At 42.1% G+C, this 18040-nt stretch overlaps 1 protein-coding gene across 2 annotated transcripts in view; it reads right to left on the bottom strand.

Annotated features, from left to right (window-relative positions):
* Positions 1–18040, bottom strand: part of LOC112232960 (major facilitator superfamily domain-containing protein 2B-like) — a 41838-nt gene that overhangs the window by 2834 nt on the left and 20964 nt on the right. For both annotated transcript variants that reach the window (XM_024400294.2, XM_042321871.1), the window contains 4 exons: positions 16209–16287; positions 15921–16102; positions 13270–13360; positions 12024–12145 (listed from right to left, as the gene is read on the bottom strand). In XM_024400294.2, the coding sequence (XP_024256062.1) occupies positions 12024–12145; positions 13270–13360; positions 15921–16102; positions 16209–16287 (474 nt within the window). The remainder of the gene's footprint in view (positions 1–12023; positions 12146–13269; positions 13361–15920; positions 16103–16208; positions 16288–18040) is intronic.

Genomic DNA, 18040 nt, shown 5'->3' with positions numbered 1-18040 from the left:
TCCCACTGTGCCAAGTCACTGGAGAAGCTCCTGACTTACGTCTGAAGCAGCAGATTCATCCCTGCTATTGAATGATATATAATCCTTCTTTTCTGTTCAAAAGAGAAAAGCTTTATGAGATACAGCAGTTGAGAGGTGTTAGGTGGAATCTATCAAAGCTGTACTATAAAGCTCAGAGTCCGTGCAGGGCTTTCTATGCATTCAGAGAAGGCCTTGAGATTTATACAATTATTATTGTAGTTTTATAATATAGATATATTTTTCATTTCTATTTATTATTTTCAACGATATTGTAATTCTATGATTATTTCCAATTATATTCTGATTTTAAGGGTCAACACTGAAGTGAAAAAAAGATCCAATCAGGATTTTTCTCTGCGGAGATAAATCTAAATAAATGGACGTCAATGAGCGTGTTGAATTTGGTCCAAGAAAAAATGTAATTGCTAATTTGTTATGTGAGGCTTATTTGATCAATTAAAAGTTTGGTAATTGTTAGGTTGTTATGAATACACTGATATAAGTGGAGCCTGTTGTCATAGAGATAGATAGAAGACTCATGAATATAACCTGTTTTAACATGGACATTGCCATTGAGGGCTTCCAACATTTTAACATAGTAAACTGGTTGGGGATGCTTATGAGTTGGGAGCAATCCGCCAATGAAGAAAATGTACTACTTTAAAATGGAGATAGCCTCAATGGCGCTGCCCATGATGTCACAGACGCTATAATGGCACAGATACAAAGATGAGTCCTCTATCTATCTCTATGGCCTGTTGTTCCCACACGCATCTGCCCTTTTATTGGCTAGAATGGTTCCACCTGATCCCGTCTCCTTTCGCATTACTTCCAGCTTTGAGGACATGTATTTCCATTGCTAGAGCGGTCAATCAACTGTCTTGTCAAATATAATAGGCCATATTTGATTGAAGGCAACTGCCATAGAGAGCAATAGTAGTGGCGCCTTTTTGTAGACACTAACTCCGCCATAGTTCGTTGGACCATGGGAAAATGGATATTGTTTGTGTAGGGGTTTTGAATAAATGCCAAAAAAAAGGTATGTGGTAAACACAAGTTTTGGAGATCTTATGTCTTTTGTCCTATGAGATAATCTTAATCAGCTAACGTCCCTTTTTGTGAATTTTGAAGCATTTATGTAATTTTTAAAAAAGCACATGAAGCCCTTAAAATGCTTAATTCATAAAAGTCATGTTAACTGACCGATAATACCTCATAGAACAAAACATATAAGATCTCCTAAACCTCAGACATTATTTTCGGCGTTTATCCCAAACATATCTGATGCTAACTGGAACTAAAGAGTATGACAAGTTACCACTATACCATTTGATTGATTGCTGCCAGGAAGCATTTGGCCTCCCCTAATAATTTTTACAAAAAATAATTAGCCAATCAATGGATTTTTTTTTCTCATTTTGTCTGTCATAGTTGAAGTGTACCTATGATGAAGATTACAGGCCTCTCTCATCTTTTTAAGTGGGAGAACTTGCACAATTGGTGACTGACTAAATACTTTTTTTGCCCCACTGCATATGGGGCTTTGGTGACAAAACAGATGGCACTGTGATAGACTGCATCGAATTTGTTGAGTAGAGTGTTGGAGGCTATTTTGTAAAAGACATCGCCGAAGTCGAGGATCGGTAGGATGGTCAGTTTTACGAGGGTATGTTTGGAAGCATGAGTGAAGGATGCTTTGTTGCAAAATAGGAAGCCGATTCTAGATTTAATTTTGGATTGGAAATGTTTAATGTGAGTCTGGAAGGAGAGTTTACAGTCTAGCCAGACACCTAGGTATTTGTAATTGTCCACATATTCTAAGTCAGAACCGTCCAGAGTAGTGATGCTGGACGGGCAGACAGGTGTGGACAGCGACCGTTTAAGAGCATGCATTTAGTTTTACAAGCATTTAAGAGCAATTGGAGGCCACGGAAGGAGAGTTGTGTGGCATTGAAGCTCGTCTGGAGGTTAGTTAACACAGTGTCCAAAGAAGGGCCAGAAGTATACAGAATGGTGTCGTCTGCATAGAGGTGGATCAGAAAATCACCAGCAGCAAGAGCAACGTCATTGATGTATACAGAGAAAAGAGTGGGCCGGAGAATTGAACCCTGTGGCATCCCCATATTAACTTGCTTGACCATGCTGCATGTCTTGTAACTGTTTGTTACATGCAATATTTGCTTTGTGGACTTCACTGGACAGATTTTGCTCTCTGGTTTTGTGATGAAACAAAACAAAAATGAAACAAACTTATGTTTAATTTCATTTTCTCTGCCACAGCTTTAGTTGCCAGAGCTTTATTGTAAACTCAGCAAAAAAATAAATGTTTCCCTTTTTCAGGACCCTGTCTTTCAAAGATAATTCGTAAAAATCCAAATTACTTCAGATCTTCATTGTAAAGGGTTTCAACACGGTTTCCCATGCTTGTTCAATGAATCATAAACAATTAATGAACATGTACCTGTAGAACGGTCGTTAAGACACTAACAGCATACAGATAGTAGGCAATTAAGGTCACAGTTATGAAAACTTAGGACACTAAAGAGGCCTTTCTACTGACTCTGAAAAACACCAAAAGAAAGATGCCCAGGGTCCCTGCTCATCTGCGTGAATGTGCCTTAGGCATGCTGCAAGGAGGCATGAGGACTGCAAATGTAGCCAGGGCAATAAATTGCAATGTCTGTACTGAGAGACCCTTAAGACAGTGCTACAGGGAGACAGGACGAACATCTGGTCATCCTCGCAGTAGCAGACCATGTGTAACAATTCCTGTACAGGATCGGTACATCCGAACATCACACCTGAGGGAATAGGTACAGGATGGCAACAACAACTGCCCCGAGCTACACCAGGAACACACAATCCCTCCATCAGTGCTCAGACTGTCCGCAATAGACCAACCTCTCTCAGCCTGAGGGCTTGTAGGCCTGTAGTAAGGCAGATCCTCACCAGACATCACCGGCAACAACATCGCCTATGGGCACAAACCCACCATCGCTGGACCAGACAGGACTGGCAAAAAGTGCTCTTCACTGACGAGTCGCGGTTCTGTCTCACCAGGGGTGATGGTCAGATTCGCTTTTATTGTTGAAGGAATGAGCGTTACACCGAGGCCTGTACTCTGGAGTGGGATCGATTTGGAGGTGGATGGTCCGTCATGGTCTGGGGTGGTGTGTCACAGCATCATCGGACTGAGCTTGTTGTCATTGCAGGCAATCTCAATGCTGTGCGTTACAGGGAAGACATCCTCCTCCCTCATGTGGTACCCTTCCTGCAGGCTCATCCTGACATGACCAGCATGACAATGCCACCAGCCATACTGCTCGTTCTGTGTGTGATTTCCTGCAAGACAGTAAAGTCAGTGTTCTGCCATGGCCAGCGAAGAGCCCGAATCTCAATCCCATTGAGCACCTCTGGGACCTGTTGGATCTGAGGGTTAGGGTCATTCCCCCCAGAAATGTCCGGGAACTTGCAGGTGCCTTGGTGGAAGAGTGGGATAACATCTCACAGCAAGAACTGGCAAATCTGGTGCAGTCCACGAGGAGGAGATGCACTGCAGTACTTAATGCAGCTGGTGGCCACACCAGATACTGACTGTTACTTTTGATTTTGACCCCCCTTTGGGACACATTATTCCATTTCTGTTAGTCACATGTCTGTGGAACTTGTTCAGTTTATGTCTCAGTTGTTGAATCTTGTTATGTTCATACGAATATTTACAGATGTTAAGTTTGCTGAAAATAAACGCAGTTGACATAACCCCATTCATACACCATTAATTTACTAAACGACTTTGGCCAATGAACCAGAATTAGAAAATTCTAACTTATTTCAGTTTTTTTAGGACCACAAGCTGGTGATCACTATAGCGAACAGTAGCTTGCTTGCTTTGTTGTTGGCTAGTGTGCAGAGGCTGCAGCAGGTGTTATCTAAAAGGACGTCGTGGCTAATTTGTTAGCTTCACCCGTTTCAAGATGAACTTTCAACAAGAAGTTACGTTTCAAATGAACATCATCTGGTGAGTGGATCTATGTTTTCTTTACGGAATGTTTCTTCATTCAAGTGGTATACAAGTATTGTATTTATTATGGATCCCCATTAGCTGCTGCCAAAGCAGGAGCTCCTCTTCCTGGGGTCCAGCAAAATTAAGGCAGTTTAGACCATTTTAAAAACATTACAATACATTCACAGATTTCACAACACACTGTGAGCCCTCAGGCCCCGACTCCACCACTACCACATATCTACCGTACTAAATACATGTGTATGTACAGTGTGTATGTATAGTGCATATGTTATCCTGTGTGTGTGTATGCATGTGTCTGTGCCATGCTTGTGTTGTTTCACAGTCCCCGCTGTTCCATAAGGTGTTTTTTTAATCTGTTTTTTAAAAATCTGTTCTGGATATTAGGACTGTGAAGAGACCTCTTGTGGCATGTATTGTGGGGTATGCATGGGTGTCCGAGCTGTGTGCCAGTAATTTAGACAGACAGCTCAGTGCATTCAACATGTCAATACCTCTCATAAATAAAAGTATTGATGAAGTCAATCTCTCCTACAATTTCAGCCAGGAGAGATGTACATGCATATTATTAATATTAGCTCTCTGTTTACATCCAAGGGCCAGCCGTGCTGCCCTGTTCTGAGCCAATTGCAATTTTCCTAAGTCCTTTTTTTTGTGGGACCTGACCACACAACTGAACAGTAGTCAAGGTGCGACAGAACTAGGGCCTGTAGGACCTGCCTTGTTGATTGTGTTGTTAAGAAGGCAGAGCATCGCTTTATTATAGACAGACTTCTCCCCATCTTAGCTACTACTGCATCAATATGTTTTGACCATGACAGTTTACAATCTAGGTTTACTCCAAGCTGTTTAGTCATCTCAACTTGCTCAATTTCCACATTATTTTTTGCAAGATTTATTTGAGGTTTAGGGTTTTAGTGAGGGTTTTGTTACAATACAATGCTTTTAGTTTTAGAAATATTTAGAGCTAACCTATTCCTTGCAACCCACTCTGAAACTAACTGCAGCTCTTTGTTGAGTGTTGCAGTCATTTCAGTCGCTGTAGTAGCTGACGTGTATAGTGTTGAGTCATCTGCATACATAGAGACTCTGGCTTTACTCAAAGTCAGTGGCATGTCGTTTGTCAAAATTTAAAAAGGGGACAAAACAGCTACCATGGGGAATCCCTGATTCTAACTGGATTATATTTGAGAGGCTTCCATTAAAGAACACCCTCTGTGTTCTGTTAGGCAAGTCACTCTTTATCCACAAGTGGTATACAGTGGCAAGAAAAAGTATGTGAACCCTTTGGAAATACCTGGATTTCTACATAAATTGGTCATACAATTTGATCTGATCTTCATCTAAGTCACAACAATAGACAAACACAGTCTGCTTAAACTAATAACACGCAAACAATTATACGTTTTCATGTCTTGATTGAACACACCGTGTAAACGTATGTGAACCCTTGGATTTAATAACTGGTTGACCCTCCTTTGGCAGCAATAACCTCAACCAAACATTTTCTGTAGTTGCGGATCAGACCTGTACAACGGTCAGGAGGAATTCCTCTTTACAAAACTGTTTCAGTTCAGCAATATTCTTGGGATGTCTGGTGTGAACCGCTCTCTTGAGGTGAAGCCACAGCAATTCAATTGGGTTGAGGTCAGAACTCTGACTGGGCCACTACAGAAGGTCAGGACTCTCCAGAAGGTCAGGACTCTGACTGGGCCAATACAGAAGGCATATTTTCTTCTGTTCAAGCCATTGTGTCTCACTAGGATAAAGACTACCTCCATTCCTGTCATTATTGAAAGAGATCATGATACCTCACATCTCAAAATAGGGCTACTTAATGTTAGATCCCTTACTTCAAAGGCAATTATAGTCAATGAACTAATCACTGATCATAATCTTGATGTGATTGGCCTGACTGAAACATGGCTTAAGCCTGATGAATTTACTGTGTTAAATGAGGCCTCACCTCCTGGCTACACTAGTGACCATATCCCCCATGCATCCCGCAAAGGCGGAGGTGTTGCTAAAATTTACGATAGCAAATTTCAATTTACAAAAAAAATAAAATGACGTTTTCGTCTTTTGAGCTTCTAGTCATGAAATCTATGCAGCCTAGTCAATCACTTTTTATAGCTACTGTTTACAGGCCTCCTGGGCCATATACAGCGTTCCTCACTGAGTTCCCTGAATTCCTATCGGACCTTGTAGTCATAGCAGATAATATTCTAATCTTTGGTGACTTTAATATTCACATGGAAAAGTCCACAGACCCACTCCAAAAAGGCTTTCGGAGCCATCATCGACTCAGTGGGTTTTGTCTAACATGTCTCTGGACCCACTCACTGTCACAGTCATATGCTGGACCTAGTTTTGTCCCATGGAATAAATGTTGTGGATCTTAATGTTTTTCCTCATAATCCTGGACTATCGGACCACCATTTTATTACATTTGCAATTGCAACAAATAATCTGCTCAGACCCCAACCAAGGAACATCAAAAGTCATGCTATAAATTCACAGACAACACAAAGATTCCTTGATGTCCTTCCAGATTCCCTCTGTCTACCCAAGGACGCCAGAGGACAAAAATCAGTTAACCACCTAACTGAGGAACTCAATTTAACCTTGCGCAATACCCTAGATGCAGTTGCACCCCTAAAAACTAAAAACATTTCTCATAAGAAACTAGCTCCCTGGTACACAGAAAATACCCGAGCTCTGAAGCAAGCTTCCAGAAAATTGTAACGGAAATGGCGCCACACCAAACTGGAAGTCTTCCGACTAGCTTGGAAAGACAGTACCGTGCAGTACCGAAGAGCCCTTACTGCTGCTCGATCATCCTATTTTTCTAACTTAATTGAGGAAAATAAGAACAATCCGAAATTCCTTTTTGATACTGTCGCAAAGCTAACTAAAAAGCAGCATTCCCCAAGAGGGGATGACTTTCACTTTAGCAGTGATAAATTCATGAACTTCTTTGAGGAAAAGATTATGATTATTAGATAGCAAATTACGGACTCCTCTTTAAATCTGCGTATTCCTTCAAAGCTCAGTTGTCCTGAGTCTGCACAACTCTCCCACGACCTAGGATCAAGAGAGACGCTCAAGTGTTTTAGTACTATATCTCTTGACACAATGATGAAAATAATCATGGCCTCTAAACCTTCAAGCTGCATACTGGACCCTATTCCAACTAAACTACTGAAAGAGACGCTTCCTGTGCTTGGCCCTCCTATGTTGAACATAATAAACGGCTCTCTATCCACCAGATGTGTACCAAACTCACTAAAAGTGGCAGTAATAAAGCCTCTCTTGAAAAAGCCAAACCTTGACCCAGAAAATATACTACTATAATATACTAACTATCGGCCTATATCGAATCTTCCATTCCTCTCAAAAATTTTAGAAAAGGCTGTTGCACAGCAACTTACTGCCTTCCTGAAGACAAACAATGTATACGAAATGCTCAGTCTGGTTTTAGACCCCATCATAGCACTGAGACGGCACTTGTGAAGGTGGTAAATTACATTTTAATGGCATCGGACCGAGGCTCTGCATCTGTCCTCGTGCTCCTAGACCTTAGTGCTGCTTTTGATACCATCGATCACCACATTCTTTTGGAGAGATTGGAAACCCAAATTGGTATACACGGACAAGTTCTGGCCTGGTTTAGATCTTATCTGTCGGAAAGATATCAGTTTGTCTCTGTGAATGGTTTGTCCTCTGACAAAGCAACTGTAAATTTCGGTGTTCCTCAAGGTTCCGTTTTAGGACCACTATTGTTTTCACTATATATTTTACCTCTTGGGGATGTTATTCGAAAACATAATGTTAACTTTCACTGCTATGCGGATGACACACAGCTGTACATTTCAATGAAACATGGTGAAGCCCCAAAATTGCCCTTGCTAGAAGCATGTGTTTCAGACATAAGGAAGTGGATGGCTGCAAACGTTCTACTTTTAAACTCAGACAAAACAGAGATGCTTGTTCTAGGTCCCAAGAAACAAAGAGATCTTCTGTTGAATCTGACAATCTTAATGGTTGTATAGTCGTCTCAAATAAAACCGAAGGACCTCTGTATTACTCTGGACCCTGATCTCTCTTTTGAAGAACATATCAATACCAATTCAAGGACAGCTTTTTTCCATCTACGTAACATTGCAAAAATCAGAAACTTTCTGTCCAAAAATGATGCAGAAAAATTAATCCATGCTTTTGTCACTTCTAGGTTAGACTACTGCAATATTCTACTTTCCGGCTACCCGGATAAAGCACTAAATAAACTTCAGTTGGTGCTAAATACGGCTGCTAGAATCCTGACTAGAACCAAAAAATTTGATCATATTACTCCAGTGCTAGCCTCTCCACACTGGCTTCCTGTCAAAGCAAGGGCTGATTTCAAGGTTTTACTGCTAACCTACAAAGCATTACATGGGCTTTCTCCTACCTATCTCTCTGATTTGGCCCTGCCGTACATACCTACACGTACGCCACAGTCACAAGACGCAGGCCTCCTAATTGTCCCTAGAATTTCTAAGCAAACAGCTGGATGCAGGGCTTTCTCCTATAGAGCTCCATTTTTATGGAACGGTCTGCCTACCCATGTCAGAGACGCAAACTCGGTCTCAACCTTTAAGTCTTTACTGAAGACTCATCTCTTCAGTGGGTCATATGATTGAGTGTAGTCTGGCCCAGGAGTGGGAAGGTGAACGGAAAGGCTCTGGAGCAACGAACCGCCCTTGCTGTCTCTGCCTGGCCGGTTCCCCTCTTTCCACTGGGATTGTCTGCCTCTAACCCTATTACAGGGGCTGAGTCACTGGCATACTGGGGCTCTCTCATGCCGGCCCTGGAAGGGGTGTGTCACCTGAGTGGGTTGATTCACTGATGTGGTCATCCTGTCTGGGTTGGCGCCCCCCCCCTTGGGTTGTGCCATGGCGGAGATCTTTGTGGGCTATACTCAGCCTTGTCTCAGGATGGTAAATTGGTGGTTGAAGATATCCCTCTAGTGGTGTGGGGGCTGTGCTTTGGCAAAGTGGGTGGGGTTATATCCTTCCTGTTTGGCCCTGTCCGGGGGTGTCCTCGGATGGGGCCACAGTGTCTCCTGACCCCTCCTGTCTCAGCCTCCAGTATTTATGCTGCAGTAGTTTGTGTGTCGGGGGGCTAGGGTCAGTTTTTATTATATCTGGAGTACTTCTCCTGTCCTATTCGGTGTCCTGTGTGAATCTAAGTGTGCGTTCTCTAATTCTCTCCTTCTCTCTTTCTTTCTCTCTCTCTGAGGACCTGAGCCCTAGGACCATGCCCCAGGACTACCTGACATGATGACTCCTTGCTGTCCCCAGTCCACCTGGCCGTGCTGCTGCTCCAGTTTCAACTGTTCTGCCTTATTATTATACGACCATGCTGGACATTTGAACATTTGAACATCTTGGCCATGTTCTGTTATAATCTCCACCCGGCACAGCCAGAAGAGGACTGGCCACCCCACATAGCCTGGTTCCTCTCTAGGTTTCTTCCTAGGTTTTGGCCTTTCTAGGGAGTTTTTCTTAGCCACCGTGCTTCTACACCTGCATTGCTTGCTGTTTGGGGTTTTAGGCTGGGTTTCTGTACAGCACTTTGAGATATCAGCTGATGTATGAAGGGCTATATAAATACATTTGATTTGTTGATTTACCTCTGTATTTTGGGTTGTTGTCCTGTTGCATCACCTAACTTCTGTTCACCTTCAATTGGTGGACAGATAGCCTTACATTCTCCTGCAAAATGCCTCGATAAATAATTTGATCTGATCTTCATCTATGTGAAATCTATGCAGAAATCCAGGTAATTCCAAAGGGTTCATATTCTTCTTCTTGCCACTGTACAAGGATTGACCCAACTTTCAAGAATCCCTAAGATAACAAGAGCAATGTTGTTAACTTATGGATTCTTGAAAGTCGGCACAATCCTTCCACACCACTTGAATGAAGAAGATAAATTCATTTTTTGTCAACTCCGTAAAACATCAACTCCGTCAGACTTTTGTCTGAGGGCTGAAAAATCCTTATTGAATATTTTTATTGGGGATTTCTAAATTACACATCTTTCGAGGCAAAAACACTGTCCTTTTTTGAGTATTTGTTGACTAACCCCTTTCTTTTGTCATCATTATAAAAATATATATTTGTATCACTGTTCTGCAAATTATTTCATGTGCTAGATCTAATGGATAATGTTTGCTTTATAAATATTGTTCTATGTCCTGAATCTAGAAAAACATGCTAAAATGCTAACGAAATTTGCCCTGGAACATTATATAGCTCTATAAATTAAAACAAAAATAAGTTTGGAAATTTGTGTTACATTTGTTTATATTCTAAATGATAGGCCTTTACATTTGTTTATATTCTAAATGAAAGGCCTTTAAGCAGTTTTTGGACAATACATGTAAATATGAAATGCCTTGTATGTCTGACAAAGTTGGCATGAATCCAGTTAGTTGCATTTTATGAAAATTTAAAAAAAAAATGTCTTTACACGTGTGACATGATTTGACATACAAATCATTTAAATCCAAACGGAAAATATTTACACAAGAAGCAACCTAATATCACCCAGTCAAACTCTCAGTCATTTAGTAAGTTCACCATTCTGCCATTCTGTTTTGTAAATTGTTTTGGTACAATAATGTTATTCTCCACTGGGTTTTTATTGTTGTGCATCCCATAATTCTTGATTTGTATTACATTAAAAAAGTCTTACTCTATTGAACATTTTCACATGTTAAGTTGTTACTGATGAGTAATGAACATCCTGTTTTAAGAATGTGGCCAAACATTTCCATCCATTTTTATAGTAATTTCATATTACGGATACTTTGGTCTATCAAAATATATATTTAAAATGTTGTCAATATTAAGACATATGTGGGGGAAAAAGTTGAGACTTTCCCGTCTTGTAAGAATCCCTGAGCTATATATATATCTCAGAAAATAACTTCCGTGTGAAACATTGTTGCATTTAAACTTTTAGATCACAGATTATTTTGTGTGCTGAACGTGAAGAAGATGTTTGCAATGTGATGTAATAGCTATACATTTCGACTGGGAAATGCTTAATGGTTGTGTTTTTGTCTCCTTATCATTGGAATCTACCTGCTTCTTATGTCAGAGTGAATGTGCTGCTTATTCTTTAACTTCAGGCTGTGTGTGACAGCTGTCTTTCTATTGGCCCTCTGTGTTTTACAAAAAGTATTCTCTCCTACATTGAGTGTGCTGGTATTACGGACACTGTCCTACCAGCATCACACGCCTGTTACACTCACATCCTTGGATGTGTCACTGTTGTCGCTTTTGGTGATAGTGTGATAGTGAAGGCGTTAGGCTGTGCAAGCAGTGTGGTTGTTGTTGCCGGTACATTATCTGTATGGGTGCTGTCTCTGTGAGTGGCAGCCAAAAGCGTGACTCAGCCTCAGGCATGTTTGATTCAGATGTGTCCATTAAGTGATGCAATGTGTCTGTTATTATTCTTGATTTGAGAGTTTGGTACAATGTGTTGGAAGATCTTTTTTTTTTCTTCACCGAAGGCCTAGGGCCAATATCGGGTTCCAATACGGTACACCGTTGACTCAACCAACCATGCGATGCCAACCATACAGAAAGAGTATCACAGAACTGAGTGGCTGAATGTAGGGATAATTCTCATAATGATAACAACAAGAAGATATTACATCATAGTAATATGATAACGTGCTGTCGGACTGTCTATCTCCGGTTGGATTTGGAGCTGAGAGAGAGATGTTCTCGGGCGTATTTACTCAAACACACTGAGTGTTCTATTTCTATTGATCAAATCAACATTGAATGGCAGGCAGGCTATGTCTGGAGCCATTCTGAGGGTGGCAGGGAGGGCCCAGCCATAACAGCACATTAACCACACATTACCATCCCAATGTGAGTGTCATGTCTGAGAAGAGGTGTATTAATAAAGTTGTGCCTACCTGAATGGCAACAGAGATGAAGAGGAAGGCAGCAGTCAAACTGAGGTAGGGACTGTGTCGCATCACCAGGATGAAGCCCTTGTGGAACGGGATCTGCTTCTCCGTCTTCGAAATGTACGGATCTGTGCGAGGGAAAAAAGGAATAAGAGCTGAAAGTGTCAAGAGACAGTTTCTTTGGTTTCTGTCTTCTACCCTAAACCAAGCCCATAAAGCACCATGCATTTTGTGATGAAAGAATATGCAGTAGCATGAGTGAGACACGTATGGGGGGATTTCACTTCCAATCTGGCAACCCTGTAGCTGCCCCTGCATTGCAGCATTGCTATGCTCTGTCTGTTCCACAGGGTTTGCCACTACAGAGAACCAGAACTAACAGGTTCACTAGTGGTGAGGTCAGCAGTTCACTGATAGCCTACATGTGCATGAAAAAAAATATGTATTCATTTTTTTGACCTTTTATTTTAGCAGGGAGTCCCATTGCGACCAATGTCTCTTCTCTTTTGCAGGTGAGCTTCTCATCTCACAATTGCACAGAGATATAGGGGTAGATTCTCTCCTTTTACACTTAATACTTAATTCTTTATTGTCCTTTTTTTCTCTGAGCTAGATAATCATTGGATAAGGCTGGAGCTAGCTAAATAGTCTAAAAACAATGTGACTGAGTGCTACTGTGCTTACTGGTACTTTGCAAATGAGGTTAGAGTGAAATATGAGAGGGGGAAGAGAGCACACACACTTGCAGGGGAAAAGTGTGCACAAACACACACACACAGGCTTCCAGAGTGGCGCAGTGGTCTAAGGCCGCGTCACTACAGATCCTGGTTCGATACCGGGCTGTGTTGTGAGACCCATGAGGCGATGCACAATTGGCCCAGCGTCGTCCAGGTTAGGAGAGGGTTTGGCCGGCTGGGATGTCCTTGTCCCATCGAGCTCTAGCGACTCCTGTGGCGGGCCGGTCGCATGCACGCTGACACGGTCGCCAGGTGTACGGTGTTTCCTCCGAAACACATTGGTGCAGCTGGCTTCTGGGTTAAGCGAGCATTGTGTCAAGAAGCAGTGCGGCTTGGCGGGGTCATGTGTCGGAGGAAGCGTGACTCTCGACCTTCGGCTCTCCCGAGTCCATACAGGAGTTGCAGCGATGGGACAAGAACGTAACTACCATTTGGATATCACGAAATTGGGGACAAAAAGGGGGTACATTAAAAAAAATTATAATAAAACACACAAGCAAAACACACAGACTCACCATCTCTCTCTTTGACTCCCAGGAACATGACCACAGTGCAGATGAGAAACACTCCTCCTATCACACCTGCAGCAATCATATACACCTCCTTCTGCAAGAGGATAAAAGTAGAGAGAGAAAACAATCATACTGTACACCTCATTCTAGAGCATATACACCTCATTCTACAAGGAAGCTAGAGAGCATATACACCCCATTCTACAAGGAGGATAGAGAGCATATACACCCCATTCTACAAGGAGGATAGAGAGCATATACACCCCATTCTACAAGGAGGATAGTGAGCATATACACCTTCTACGAGGATAGAGAGCATATACACCTCATTCTACAAGGGAGGATAGTGAGCATATACACCTCATTCTACAAGGAGGATAGAGAGCATATACACCTCATTCTACAAGGAGGATAGAGAGCATATACATCTCCTACAAGGAGGATAGAGAGCATATACACCTACAAGATTAGAGAGCATATACACCTCATTCTACAAGGAGGATAGAGAGCATATACACCCCATTCTACTACACCCCATTCTACAAGGAGGATAGAGAGCATATACATCTCCTACAAGGAGGATAGAGAGCATATACACCTACAAGATTAGAGAGCATATACACCTCATTCTACAAGGAGGATAGAGAGCATATACACCTCCTACAAGGAGGATAGAGAGCATATACACCTACAAGAGTAGAGAGCATATACACCTCATTCTACAAGTAGGATAGAGAGCATATACACCTCCTACAAGGAGGATAGAGAGCATATACACCTCCTTCTACAAGGAGGATAGAGCGCATATACACCTCCTTCTACAAGGAGGATAGAGCGCATATACACCTCCTTCTACAAGGAGGATAGAGCGCATATACACCTCCTTCTACAAGGAGGATAGAGAGCATATACACCTCCTTCTACAAGGAGGATAGAGCGCATATACACCTCCTTCTACAAGGAGGATAGAGCGCATATACACCTCCTTCTACAAGGAGGATAGAGAGCATATACACCTACAAGGAGGATAGAGAGCATATACACCTACAAGGAGGATAGTGAGCATATACACCTCATTCTACAAGGAGTATAGAAAGTATATACACCTTCTGCAAAGGCAGGAAGAAAACAAGTGTAAATCTATCCTTTATTTGTTTATTTGGATCCCCATTAGGTATTACATTACACTACTCTTCCTTGGGCCCACTATCAATATTTTTGTCTTCGGTTACAGAAGGGGCACATCTGTACTGAGCCTTCCTCAATTTCTATTTTGCAACTCCACCCAAATACTGCACTTCAACTGTCATCAAAAAGTCACATTAGAAGATATCAATGTGTTTGTTGACCCTGTCATTTTACGCTAGTACTCCTTACATCGCTCTAGCAGATACGAGATCTCATAAATAACTCAACAGATTAGATAAAAGCAAGTTAATTCGGATCCTTAAATACAGTCTACCAAAATACTATAGAGCCTTGAAGATTTCATGTTAATCCCAACAGGAACTGAACTGCCCTAAACAACTCCCGGCTTGTTTGCTATTTTTCCATGCAGCGCAGCTAAGTGGTTTATTATTATTTATTCACATCAAACGTTTTGCCAGTTTCTGAGGGACTGGAGAACTCGCCCAGGGGAATGTGCCACCCTCACCCGCAAACTCAGAGGAATCTAGTGGTGACAGTGCTCCAAGTGTGTGTGCGTTTGTGTGGTTGTGTGTAAGTGCTCAGCATGGCTACAGAGGGCCCTGCGTGGTGAGAGAGCCGAACCATCAAGGTTTACCCATAATCATTTGGAAAGGCACCACTTGAGCCCCTGAATAGCCGCGGCGTGCCCACATCCAACACGGAATAGTTTGGGCTGGAGCCCGCTCGCCGCGTTTTGCCCATGAACCTATAAACCACCTTTGCATTCACAAGATTCACAGCAGGATTTCTGGGTTGTCTCGGTGATGTTTTCATTGGCTACATGTACAGTATACTGCTAAGGAAATGAACAACCAGTTCAATTCAAATGTAATGTTCCGGTCTGGATTTGGCTGGAAATAGATGTTCAATATTGTTAGTCCCCTAAATCCCAACAAACTGCATGTCGAGTTTGGGGTCTGGGGTTCATTCAGGTGTTTTTGAATGGGATAAAAAATAGCCTTAATCACAAACAGACTGTGGTCACCCCCTCATTGTGGGGAGGGGTCTCTTATTTTAGGGAAGGGGTTTGATGACTGATGTCAGGGAGGAACCCCTTTTTGTGGTCAGTGCCAGGGGAGGGGAGGGAGCTGTGGGAGAGGCTCTTTTTCATCCTATGGTCACTTCAAACCCAGGATGATAAATAATATATGTATATAAAGCCCTCTTGAAGTTGGTACGTGGTAAGGCTAAATTTCACCGCTAGACAGTCTGCAAACACAAACTTCCTATTCATCATATTCCTTTTAGTTTCAACAAATCACTCGTTTTATACTTCTTGACCTTTAACTTGTTTCCTGTTTGTTTCCTTGCAACTTAAGGCTTTAAAAAAAGTGAAGAAAAAGATGACCCTGAAAGTGAAGCCCTGAGGTAGTTGAGGACACTACTGTCAGTTACAGTTATTTTCAAAATCGGATCACCATGGTAACACCCCAGGTCAGGTTGTTTGTTGTCGCGGTGACACTTACAGCATGTGACAGGAAGTCCTGGGAGTGAACGATTCTTTTGACGATCTCGGCCCCGCTGCCATTGCCTAGGTGACCGGTGGACATGTTGTGGTGGGGGCAGTGCTTCAGGGTGTGGGCGCTCGCCACAATCTGACCCTGGATGGCAGCGCCAACTAGAGTACCCAGCACCTCCAGGGTCATACCTGCAATATAACACATGTATTACAGTATTAAGTACTATCAAAACAGAATGACAGAATAGTGCCTGAATTTGATTAACAACGTACGGTCTGTTTAATAGTGACCTACGATAGGCTGTGGCTGAGTCTCTCTCCTTCTGGTCTGCACTGAGGAACATGGTGAGGGCAGAGTAAGGCACATGGAAACACTGGGAAACACAGAAGAACCACAGAGGACATGATTAGATATAGGACAGAGTCCATATAATTTCCACTTTTTGGGGATATTTAATGCTCCACTTAAGACGATGATTCACTGCAAAATTAACTTTTAAGAGCCTTAAGTTTAAGCTACAAATATATATATTTTTTTGCATAGGCTGCGTCTCAATCCACCACATCCGTTTATGCTGGCCTTCAGTGGTGGAAGGTAGGCGAGCTACAGGTGTGACTGTCAGACCATGAAATGTCCCGAAAATCGGTCAGACCATGAAAACGTCTGTAGCATCTGAACTGTTCGGGCAACAAACTAACAAACTTCCACTATGGAAAGAGGAGATTCTCATGAACAGGACGGTGTTCTCAGTTTTGTGTCACGTGACTCATTTAAAGGTAACCGGTCCCGGTAAAAATAAAAAAGTAAATTATGGAGGTAGTTTTGTGCCAAAAAAAAAAAAGGGGTTTAAATGTGTCCAAAAAACACAAATATTTCCTTAGCTTTCTCCGAGACATAGGAAAGACACTTCAAAACTTTATTCCTTATGATAGATTTTTTGACTGTCTGTTTTTCCATTTGTGCATTCCATGTGTTTCAATGGGCTATAGTAGTAAATGCCAAATTCAATATTTAATTATTTTTGTTTATTTATACAGGGGTCCTAAAATTCCTAATCAAATAGCTACATGATCCATGGTATGACCATCTTAAAAACAATTCCATATGTTAGCTTAGTAGAACCCCCCCCGTCTGTAAGCCTCAGCTCCCTGTTTTCCTCTCAAGCTGCCCAGTAGAACAGTCAGCAACTATTCACCTTCAACCCCAGCCTTTCTTCTCCTTTGTCATTTACACAACAGCTCAGTCAGCATTGTGGCCGAACGATGCAGCTACCGAACAACTGACCGAGCATCCAAAGAGACAACAGAAATAAACGCTGCCATGAAAGACTGTCCCAGCCCTTCTCCTTCTCTTCAGGCCCAGGGCGGGATGGAGAGAAGGACGGATGGAGGGATGGCCAAGCATGTCATTTGTAGGGCCTTGTTGGGGGAAAAAAACTAAATGTATAGAATCCAATTTGCCCAGAGCTTTGCCTCATGTAAAAGGATTAGTCATCAAATCATGATTGAATGATCACACTGGCCTGTTTTTTAAAAATTGTTACTACTGTAGGGCTTTAAAGTGATAGCAGCCGTTCGTTCTCAGTCTCTCACACACAAAGACAATGAAGTGAAGCTAAAAGTGGTAACCAGCATTTACCCATCCAGCGGTCTCTGGCAGGGCCGAGCATATACTTATCAAGTAATTAGAATGACATGTCATTATAGGCCATCGCATTGTGGCTACGATGGGCAGTGGGCAACATGCTCTTTAGCACATGTTAAAAAGATTAGAGAGAGCAGAGGAGAGAGTGTGAGAGAGAGAGCAGAGAGAAAAAGAGAGAAGGAAAGGGTTTGAAGCTGTACCTTAGTAACAAAATAAACCTAAATAAACACACTTGTTTGAGGTGAACTATCAACAAGGTTTGGTTTTATGACACGTTGGCTCTGCTCACGATATTTTTGTGTTGGGTTCGGCAAGTCTGCATCTTTTCTGGCAAATAAAAAGCAGTATCCAGGAACAATGGTAGGTGTATACTATGAGTGCACAAAGTCCGTGTTGAATAGTGTTAGAGAGGATACTGTATCTGAGAACGAGGATGTGTAAATGGTTGTCCTTGTGGGCCAACACTTTTGTCCTAGGTAGCT

This window comes from Oncorhynchus tshawytscha, linkage group LG05 (assembly GCF_018296145.1).
Source record: "Oncorhynchus tshawytscha isolate Ot180627B linkage group LG05, Otsh_v2.0, whole genome shotgun sequence".
NCBI classification, from domain to species: Eukaryota; Metazoa; Chordata; class Actinopteri; order Salmoniformes; family Salmonidae; genus Oncorhynchus; species Oncorhynchus tshawytscha.
The sequence above is the reverse complement of the archived record's forward strand: the minus strand, read 5'-3'. Positions and strand labels throughout refer to the sequence as shown.